Source organism: Octopus bimaculoides, chromosome 16 (genome assembly GCF_046866305.1).
Source record: "Octopus bimaculoides isolate indiv1 chromosome 16, ASM4686630v1, whole genome shotgun sequence".
NCBI classification, from domain to species: Eukaryota; Metazoa; Mollusca; class Cephalopoda; order Octopoda; family Octopodidae; genus Octopus; species Octopus bimaculoides.
The window spans coordinates 44,003,818-44,014,105 of NC_142943.1; the positions used below are offsets into that span (position 1 = coordinate 44,003,818).

Consider the following 10,288-nt stretch of genomic DNA (forward strand, 5'->3'; position numbering starts at 1 on the left):
AAAAAATTGAATAATAGAAAAAATGTGGAAATACTGAGAAGGTAGCATATAGAAAATGCAGAAAGTAAAAAACGAAAACACAAAAACTAAAATGTAAAAAATAAAAAGTGAAAAGGTAAAAGAGCTATTTTCCTTAGACCTTAAATGATAAGGCTGGAAAGATATCAAGTTAGTCAAGAGTAGGCAGAATTTTCCAATTCTTCAAAATATATTTATATACATGAAAATTTATACCACTGAAAATTTCTGGCCTAGAGTTCAATAGAAAGTTAGGGATCTTAGATCTGAACAAGATCTGTGCTCTTTCAGCTAAACAAAGCCTACATTTATTTAATCCATTCACATAAGGTATGTAACTCCCCAGATTGTAATTTGACCTGTCTGCAAGTCAACCACAAACCTCTACTTTGACAACCCCAAACTAAGGGTGCAGCCTATCCACAAGTATATACAGTGTGTGTGTGTGTGTGTGTGTGAAGACGCATGGCTCAGTGGTTAGAGCATCTAGCTCACAATTATGCAGTAGTGAGTTCAATTCCCAGACCAGGCTGTGTGTTGTGTTCCCAAGCAAGACACTTCATGTTGCTCCAGTTTACTCAGCTGTAGAAATGAGTAGCAACATTACTAGTGCCAAGCTGTATCAGTCTTTGTTTTTTCCTTGGAGAGGGGAGGCTAGTATACATGGGTGACTGATTGTCTTCCATAAACAACCATGCCTGGACTTTTGCCTCAGAAGGTAACTTTCTAGGTGCAATCTAATGGTCATTCATGACCGAAGGGGTGTTTTACTGATATATATATTAGACTAAAAGCCATCCTATCGGCTTTTAAGCTAGTATATAGCTTTTAAATAACTGAACCCAAATTGAAAGATCTGCAAACAGATCTCTGACTTGTTTTGGAGAATTTGTTGCAATTGCTTCCTCCAGAGTCATCCCATTCATGTAAAAAAATCACAGAAAACAATCACAGTAATGAAAACATAGGAATCCAAAATTTCAGGATTGCAGGTCTGGATGTGGCCTAGAATGTTTTTAATTTACTCACTGAATTAGCCTTTTAGATTATAAAAATTATTATCGTACAAAAACATTTGTTGCAAAAAGTCACATAAAAAAATTGCCAAAAACAATCCCAGTAATGAAAATTGGGTATCCAAAATTTCATGATTGTGCTTCTAGATTCAGCCAGAATGCTTTTAATTTACTTACAGAGTCAGCCTGATTCCAAAATGGAATGATATTTTGGGCTACGGCCTCTAGGAGTAAAGTTGAAAAAGTAGATGTGTGCTTCCACTGCTTTGATTGTTCTTTGGTTTCAGGCTGGTAGTGATGAACCCAACTTTCATCCATAGTAATGAAACGAGCAAGAAAATTCTCTTCATTGGCTTCAAACAGTTCCAGATTGCTTGTGGACAAAGTGCACCTGGTGCAGTTCTGTTCAGGAGTCAAAAGGCGAGGGACCCACCTTGCAGAAATCTTTGAGAACCCAAGTTCTTTTGTCACAATGTTGTCTGCTCTTTCAGTCGAGATGCCCAGTCTCTCAGCTATCTGACGACATGATATTCGACGATCTTGCATTGTCATACCAAGAGCAAGGTCAATGTTGTCCTCAGTGGTTGCAGTTGGAGGTCTCCTTGGTGTGGGATCATCTTCCACACTCTCCCTGCCACGCTGGAATTCATTTACCCAGCATTTGACTGTTGCATATGAAGAAGCATTGTCTGTTAAGGTTCTCACCATATCTTCATGGATTTCTGATGGAGTCATGCCTTTCAAATGAAGGTACTTTATGACAGCACAATACTCAGTTTCCTCCATTTTCCTTGTAACCTCAACACTTGTTTATTCAGAAATCTGCAACAAATAAAATTAAAATATCAGAATCATGAAAATGAGCAAGAATACTCCAAAAAGACTGTACTTACCAGAAAAAATTGTTTCAGCTACTTAGCAGCCCCGTTTCTAGGTTAGGCTCAAAACTTTTCATATTTCGCCAAAATCATTTACGGAAAAAGTGAAAAATGAAGAAATGTGGAGTGGGGGGATTGAAATTTTGAAGTTCAGATTTTTGAAAAATTTTTGCAGAAACGGAATCTCCATAGCCTTGAACGTGGGATTCCGTAAAAAAAAATTGGGGGGGAGGGTCCGTTTACATATCCTCCATCTGGACCATCAAATTAATTTTGAAGGAAAATAAAAACTTGAAAATATATGTTTTAGCAATGTTGCTTCAACAATCTTAACACCGACCCCCCCCCCCCCCACCACCACCACCACCACCACCACAAAAAAAAAACAGGGAAAATAATCCAGAATCCTTGTCCAGCATCGGATCGATCTCAAAATCTAATCAGTTCGTGCCAGTCACGAGGCCAAAAATCCCTGAAAGTTTCATCGGAATCCATCCAGTAGTTCTTGAGATATCTTGTCCACGGACACACCAACTAACATGACTCCACAAGCAATACCTCCAGGCGGAGGTGATAAAATCAAACAAGGCATAAATAAAAAAAAATTGGTAGCCAGGAGGTGGAGATACAGTAAGAGGGGGAAGAATAAGAGAGAAATAGAAGAGATTTCATTGGTTTAGAATATTGACGTCACTGGTTAATTAAACGGAGCCATGGCGGAAGAAGAGAACTCTCTGAAAGAATGTCTCCAGTTGACGAGTTCTTCCTCTTTAAAGGTAATGTATTAATTTGTTTTCATTAAACTTTCTCTTCAGTTGTGGCATAGAAATTCTGGTCTTTGCAGTATGTTAAGTACATACAATATTATACGTATTCCGTTTACTCCGGAATATAAAAAAAAATTCAAGACCGAGTAATTTATTGACTCAGAGGTGTAGAAATATTCATCTTTAGTTTTAAATATCCGGAAAGTGAAAAATCGAACTTCACGGAAGTCAGAATTAGCTGGAAACTCGGCAATATAACGGAACTAGATTCGGTAAATGTTTATATTGCATATATGATAAATACCTTAAGACTTTTCCATCCAATTATGTCTGGCGATTCCTCAAATGCATTGATTTGATTTGAACATATCGCTGGATTATTAAGCTCAATGAAGAGCTAAGCTTAACGTCACTTCCAGAATTGGTACTGGTCGAAGATGTAACTTTTTTTTTTTTGTTTTAATTTTCTTGAAAACTTTATTGAGGCCATGGACTGACGATGTGAATTTTCCGAGTCCTCTCATCCCCCACCCCACCCCCGTTCGCGAGCGCGCATTTTTTTTTTCCTCTTCGGTTACGGCAAGTTGTTTTACACCGATTACACTATTTTTCTTTTGTTTTGTTTTGCTCAGGTCAAACACTTTGGTTTAACCTTTATATTCAACAACGGAGATGGCGATTTTGACCAAAAAAGAGGGTGGTTATTACTCCCTATCCCTACCCCGCCTCATCCGGGCCAAATCTACAAATATTTTTCTGTGTAAATTGCAATTGTATCAAAATTTGATGTGAGAAGAAAAATAGTGAGATCACACGTACTTACACAATTTTTTCGAAATTTCAAATTTCATTTTGTCGGCGTACGTGTACGAGCCCACCAAATTTGAGGCAACAAAGACGGGCGATGGGCATACCTGAAGGGATGCTCTTATTCCTTTAAATTAGGGTTAATTCTGTTCCCCTCTATGACTCCTGAAATGTTCATTCATTTCTTTAGGACCTAATTCTGAAAAGAGAAAGAAAACTTTAGCGGGCTTTCTTTCGTTTTGGTTCATCTTCTGCAGGACAGCTATTCATAAAGCCCGCCAAAGCTTATTTTCAGTTCGATTTTATTGCCGAGTTAACAACTACTGTACTTTTTTAGGATAGCTATTACATCTATACCCACAGACTTCCCCCTTTCACTTTTTCGATCTTGGAACATACGGTTTGTCGAATGTAATTCTTATTTATTCACATTGTTTTGACTTAATCAGGCATTATTATTTTGTAGCTTCGAGATTTCGATATGATTGCTTATTTTTAGAATCTGGCTGGTTTGAATATAAAACAAGTAGATTATGTGAGCCGAGTATGGCCGGTTCAAATGTTAAAGGGTTAAAAACATTCCAATTGTGACCATCGCTTCCATCTTTTTTTTAACCTAAATCTCCTGTCACGCCTTATTATTTTCTAAAATACAATAGCTAATACAGTTCGGGTTTAACACTGCATAAAATGAATAGTTATGGGTGGAGATACCTTTGATTACAGATCTGCTAGACCAGAAGTGACCTTGGGCTAAACGACAGCGATGGACTCGTGTGTGTGTGCTTATGTACTGCTGTCCGTTGTCTTTTATGTTGCTGTCACAGTTTCTAAAATTTAAAAATTAAGAGAACGATTATATTTGTACACATTACTGCTTAGAGCTTCTGATCTGTTTTTGAATACAATAATATAACCCTTTATCTGATAGCTTCCCACTCTTTTTCTCTTCTACTTCCTCGTTCCATCTTTTTCCGTTAATCTGATTCCCCAACCCTTTTTCTCTGTCTTGGGTTTTTTTCTACGACTTTCTCTCTCTCAACGTTATTTAATGTCTTTACTTTTTCAGATCGATCCAGCTTCTCGTGTTAAAACATGACTTCATATATCCTGTGAAATGAATACTGTGATATAGTAGAGTTGTTACTGCAGTCTTAACTTGATATAATATGGTGGATAACTATGCTAACCCATACATCTGGATGGTTTAACTTAATAGTTGTGTTAATATAGTATAAACATGATGTCCATTTTATGGTAAGTTAAGAGTGATGTAGAATCATTTCCTTTTAACTCTAACTTCTGCATAGTCCCTTTCCTGGTGGGCAGTTCAGAAGCTAGGGATAGATGAGGGGTTGGTGGGGGCTGTACAAGCCATGTACGGGGATGCTGTCAATAAGAGGAAAGTCAACAAAGGAATTAAGGGTACAGGTAGGAGTTCACCAAGGATTAGCTGTCAGCCCCCTCTTGTTTATCGTAGTCCTCCAGGCCATACCTGAGGAATTTAAGACTAGTTTCCTTTGAGAGGTCCGCTCTGCTGATGCCCTTGTTCTTATTGCTGAATCACTACCAGAACTAAAGAAGACAAAGCAAGGTCTGGATTTTAAGGGCTTAGCAAAGACCAAAGTCCTAGTAAGTAGGAAAACAGACAAATCACTGATCCCTTGAGGGAGATGGCCCTGCTCAATATGTAGAAAAGGTGTTGGTAGAAAGTCCATACAGTGTACCCAGTACAAGCTATAGACATGTAAGTGGTGCAGCAGTATGAGGAAGGTTAACAGAGAAAGTAGTGTTTATGAGAGGCAGATGTACAGGTATATTAAACACTAGGAATGTACAGAAAATAGACTCTCTCAAATGTCTCAGGGATCCTGAGAAGTAGTAGATAGTTTCCATTTACTTAGGCAACCAAGTTAGCAGTGGAGGAAGTAGTTCTGAAAGCATAGATGCTAGAGCAAGAATGGTCTAGGCAAAGCTTAGAAAGCTACTACTTTTGTTAGTAACAAAAGGCCTCTCCCTCAAAGTGGAAGGCAGATTGTATGATGCTTGTGTAGAACAGCTATGCTACATAGCAGTGAGACATGGGCTGTGACAAAGCTTGAAAGAAATGAAGCCAGCATACTCTGCTGGATGGGTAATGTCAGTGTGCATTTACAACAGAGAAAAATTGGGTATATAAGGCTTCAGTTGTGTATGAGAGGGAAGACTTCATTGGTATGGTCATGATACATATGGATAGGGACAGCTGCATCAAGAAGTGCTGATCTAATTGTAGAGGGAATGTGTGGGAGGGGTAAACCCAGGAAGATAGGGATGAAGTGAGAAAAAGGATCTTCAGACATTGGGCCTCTCAGAAATGACATGGGATCGAGATTTCAGGTGGTTTGCTGTGCTTAAGAAGACACATCAAACTAAGTAAAATCGTGGCTGTCCATACATATAGGCCTGTCCTCTATGTTCCTCTCTCAACTGAGAGATCCTAGTCTTGTGGACTCATGGGTTCCAGTGTCATGTAAAAGTATCCATGCTGGTGTCACATTTAAAAGCACAACTACACTCTGAAAAATGGGTGACATTAGGACGGGCATCCAGCCATATAAACCATGCCAAAACAGTCAAATGAAGATTGGATGTTAAATGATGATTCTTTTAGATACCATTGCTTCTGATGACGGTCGTCTTGGAATGATATTTTAAAGCAAGTTTAAGTTATTGAAATGTTGAAATTTCTGAGTTTGTTGTTGATAGAGAAACAGTAAAATATGTTGCAATCAATAAGAAACATGTAGTTCCATAGGTGCAGGTGTGACTGTGTGGTTAAGAAGTGTCTTCTACTATAGCCCTGGAAACTGAAACGAGTCCATTACATACATGTATTTGTGTGTCTCCTTGTCTTGGCATCATGTGATAGTCATAAATGAGTGCCATTCTTACAAGTAATATCATTCATTTCCAATCTTCTACCTGGCCATAGAAAATTAACCTCAACAAACCTTGTCTGTCCCATGCAAGCATGACAATGTATGCATTAAACGAGGGTGATGAAATATATTGGAGCAAATACGGTACACAACATGTATAAATCAAGATACTTCCCTCAAATGTTAACCAATCCATGACCACATTTCTAAAAAAATATGTTTCTAATTTATTTTGAAAATAAAAAATAAGGGATTTACTAAAGTAAATTTTGTAATTATTACTAACCTAGTGTTTAGAATAGTAATTAAAAAAAAAACACTCTTAAACAAAAAAAAAATGGAAATTTTTATTTAAATAATAAACCCTAAATTTTCTTATTCTTAAAATTTCTAACTAAATTTATTGACATAATCATGTTTGCCTTTATCATTTCAGATAAGTCGAAGTTTATGATTTCGATTCATCTTCAGATTGTAAATATCAGCAACACAGAACAAATGATATGTTCAATATGCTTAGAGCAACTTTGGAAGATGGTCTTTGAATGTGGTGGACATCTTTGTCAGAACCATTTGTGTTGAGAAACTTTGTTAATAAAAGGATTATACATTGATCAGCTTTCTTTTTCTGTTTTTCTTTTTCCTATCTTCCCCTACCCTACCGCCACCACCTCTTCCTAACTACTGCAGTAATGGTTCCTTCAGCTCTGTTATTAATAACCCCATCTCCTTCAACCACACCTTTAATGGAGACATTGTATCCCTTCTTGCCCTCCGGTATTTTTGGTGAAGGTGAAAGTGGTGGCTGTATTGTTCAGAATCTGTAAATTTAGACTTGTACATTTGACCTTTATTTTGTTAGAGTACTACCTGTCCTTAAGTCTAAAATTAGATTAGCCCTCTGGTCAGATACCAAAGAGGTGGTTGAATGGTTTAAGCTTCTAGAAATCAGCAAGCCCTGATTCATAGTATGAAAAATTCTGATTTGTCCTGACACGAAATAGCTATAATACTTGCTGTGCAAGCCACATCAGTAGATTTTGATGATAGATTAGATAGAGAGAATGCTTTTGATATAGTGATGGGATCATCTGACTCTGCACAGGTCACAAACTTAGTTGGAATATATATCCTTTCATTAATCTAGTCTTCCTTTCTGGAAGTAACAGGGGTGCTATATATGGATGATGCCCTATTCTTTCTGGACAGAAGTAGTAAAGTACAATTAGAAAGGCATAGGAACCATTTCTTTAGCTTTTTTAAAAATTTAGGACTAAACATTAATATGGGAAAGGATTATCGTAGAGTAACTTTTCTTGATACTGGATTATTCAAGCCATTTCATAAGCCAAATGATCATATCAAGTACATAAATGTAGCATCCAACTATTCACCCTCGATAAAATGGGGATTAATTAAGAATATTTCTCCAAAAATTTCTAGATTATCTGCTAATAAAAACATTTTCAAATCACATGCTGCTTTAGCTAGAGCTGGATACCATGAGAAAATTCAATATATACAAAATGCAGGCATACACAAAACTGTCAATTCCTACAATAATAATTACACATTGTACACCATCATAATGTTAAGGTATGAGAACTGACTCAGATCAGGAAGAATTGGTCAAGGCAATAAACTACCAACATAAACTCATACACACATGACACAAGAATCCTACTGCAGATAACACAGTAAATTGTTCCAATCCTGTACAACACACTAGATGAAATAAGCCAGACAACAGATATAGGAATCATGATGTCCTCTGTACAAACCATATTTCAGTTTGCACATTTCAACCAAGATCAATGGAAAATTTTTTGCCACTTTAGACAAATATTTCCCTAAATATAATAGATACCATGCTACCTTTAATCAGCACACCAATGAAGGTATCCTACACTAACTCTACTAATTTAGAGCAGCATATGCACCACATGAACAATAGTAAAATGCAACAACAGTTCAATAACCCACTTACTTTATCTAACAAACATATACATCTAAATACCAACAAAGGAGATGTAAACCGCAATACAGCCAAATTATAATAGCAGAAATGATTATGATATAGCGAAAATGGTAACAACATCAGAAAATGAAGTCAGGACTGCCATATATACAAATAAATATAACTGCTCATGCAGAGATAAATCAAAATGCCCATTGAGTACAAATCTTGTATATAAATGTACCGTGCACACAAGGGGAGGACTGTATGTCTACATTGAGCAAATGGCTGATTCATTCAAGAATTGTTATCGCAACCATGTTGCCAACTTCAAGAAACTTTGGCTGATTTTGTGCAGCAACTTAAGGAAGATAAAATTAAGTATAAAATAACTTGGTCCATAGTAAGGCACACAAAACCATATAATATCATTTCCAGGAGATGCCAACTCTGCTCCAAGGAATCCCCTGTCTATTCTGTGGACCAGTGATCATTAATAGAATTTCTGAAAAACTCAAGATGCCTACATGCTTATAAATGTACTTTCGCACAATGCAGTGGCAATGAATTTGAATAACTGTTAACATAATTTACTTTAAGGTATGGATGAAGTAAGCTTAGCTTTAACTTCCCATTCTAATAAACATCAAGTAGCTATTTAACTCGCTGTGTGAACATATGAGCATATGCTTACATCTTCATGGATGCTTGTATGAGCAAGTGAACATGTGCAATACAATGTATGTGAAGGCATTTATACATCCATATCCATTAACGGTTATTTTTAATACATTTTTCGCTGTATTGCATGTTCATTTCTTTTTTGCATCTGTTATATATATATGCATCTTCTATATGAATGAAGCTGTACCCTCTAATTTGCTGCTTTTCTTTACACATAATGAAAAGATACATTGTGGAACTGTTATTTTAATGAGTTACATCTATTTATCACCTGAAGAGACACATCTGCACAGTCAGATGCTTCTGAAGCAGTTGTTAAGTACCCCACATGTGAGGGATCAATGCTAGATGTGTTGAAACAATTATAGTGATTAATAAAAATTCTCATATCTTCCATCTCGTATATATATATATATATATATTTATATAATTAGCTGCAATTTGCAATTTATACCACTCTGTCATGTGTTTAGTGTAAAAAATTGTCAAAGGTCATAGAAAATTTAATGAACATCCACAGAAACTCCACTGAAAATCTAAAATTTATTTAATATATATTCAATAATCATTTTAGTGTTTATTCAACAGTTATTTAATCTTATAAAGTTGTTTTTATTTATTTTCTTTTAAAAAATAATTTTCAGAAATAATGAAAGAAACATTTTTTCACTTTCTCCAAGTTTACAAGTTTTTTTCTTGTCCAAACATTCATAATATATTTGTGTGTGTGTGTGCATGTGTACACATACATATATGTGTGTATATATGTAAACATCAGTGTGTGTGTGTGTGTATAAATAATAAGGAGAATGGAGATTTTTCACATCCATAATTTTATTTAACAGTTACTTACATCTTTATAGGACCTACATGTGTTTCAACTGCAGCAACTGCATATTGTTGCGTATGCAACCTAGCATCATGGTGCAGTTTCATTAGTGTCCTTACCTTCTGCTATTTTAAAATAGAACTGAAGGAATCAGCAAACTGAGTGAATAAAGTGTTTTTTTTAGGGGGAGATATGGGTGCCTCTATTAATAGTTGTAGGAATCTGAACTTCGGGTTCACCTCTGCTAAGTGTGGTAGGTGAAGCAAAACATAGTCCTAAAAATAGGTCATGGTTAGATTGAAAGTTTATGTAGATTTATCATTAATATCAAAAATTTACTATTCCACTCATTACAAAGAGAATATTCTTAGTGTAGAGGTATTCTATTACATTTGATTTATTTTTTGGTTC

The 10,288-nt window shown here is 36.0% G+C and overlaps 1 protein-coding gene and 1 long non-coding RNA gene across 4 annotated transcripts; one reads left to right on the plus strand and one right to left on the minus strand.

The window, feature by feature from the left end:
* Window positions 1-996: 996 nt before the first annotated feature.
* Window positions 997-4,316, minus strand: LOC149132377 (protein GVQW3-like). 3 transcript variants are annotated; one of them, XM_089364531.1, is made up of 3 exons: window positions 4,201-4,316; window positions 3,499-3,685; window positions 997-1,856 (listed from the first exon to the last, which is right to left on the minus strand). In XM_089364531.1, the coding sequence occupies exon 3, from the start codon at window positions 1,818-1,820 to the stop codon at window positions 1,164-1,166; it is 657 nt and encodes a 218-aa protein (XP_089220657.1). In that variant the 5' UTR covers window positions 1,821-1,856; window positions 3,499-3,685; window positions 4,201-4,316; the 3' UTR covers window positions 997-1,163. The 3 variants fall into 3 exon arrangements, with proteins under 3 accessions (XP_089220657.1, XP_089220656.1, XP_089220658.1); XM_089364530.1 differs by lacking the exon at window positions 4,201-4,316 and having other exon boundaries at window positions 3,503-3,746; XM_089364532.1 differs by lacking the exons at window positions 3,499-3,685; window positions 4,201-4,316 and adding an exon at window positions 1,928-2,044.
* On the plus strand, window positions 2,551-7,021 carry LOC106876159 (uncharacterized). Its single transcript, XR_016244652.1, has 3 exons — window positions 2,551-2,688; window positions 4,556-4,743; window positions 6,844-7,021. It is a non-coding gene; the product is annotated as an uncharacterized LOC106876159 (long non-coding RNA).
* The last annotated feature ends 3,267 nt before the right edge of the window (window positions 7,022-10,288 follow it).

What these genes read in the sequence shown, in the direction of transcription:
- LOC149132377 (XM_089364531.1), bottom strand. Translation starts at nt 1,820, where the DNA reads ATGGAGGAAACTGAGTATTGTGCTGTCATAAAGTACCTTCATTTGAAA.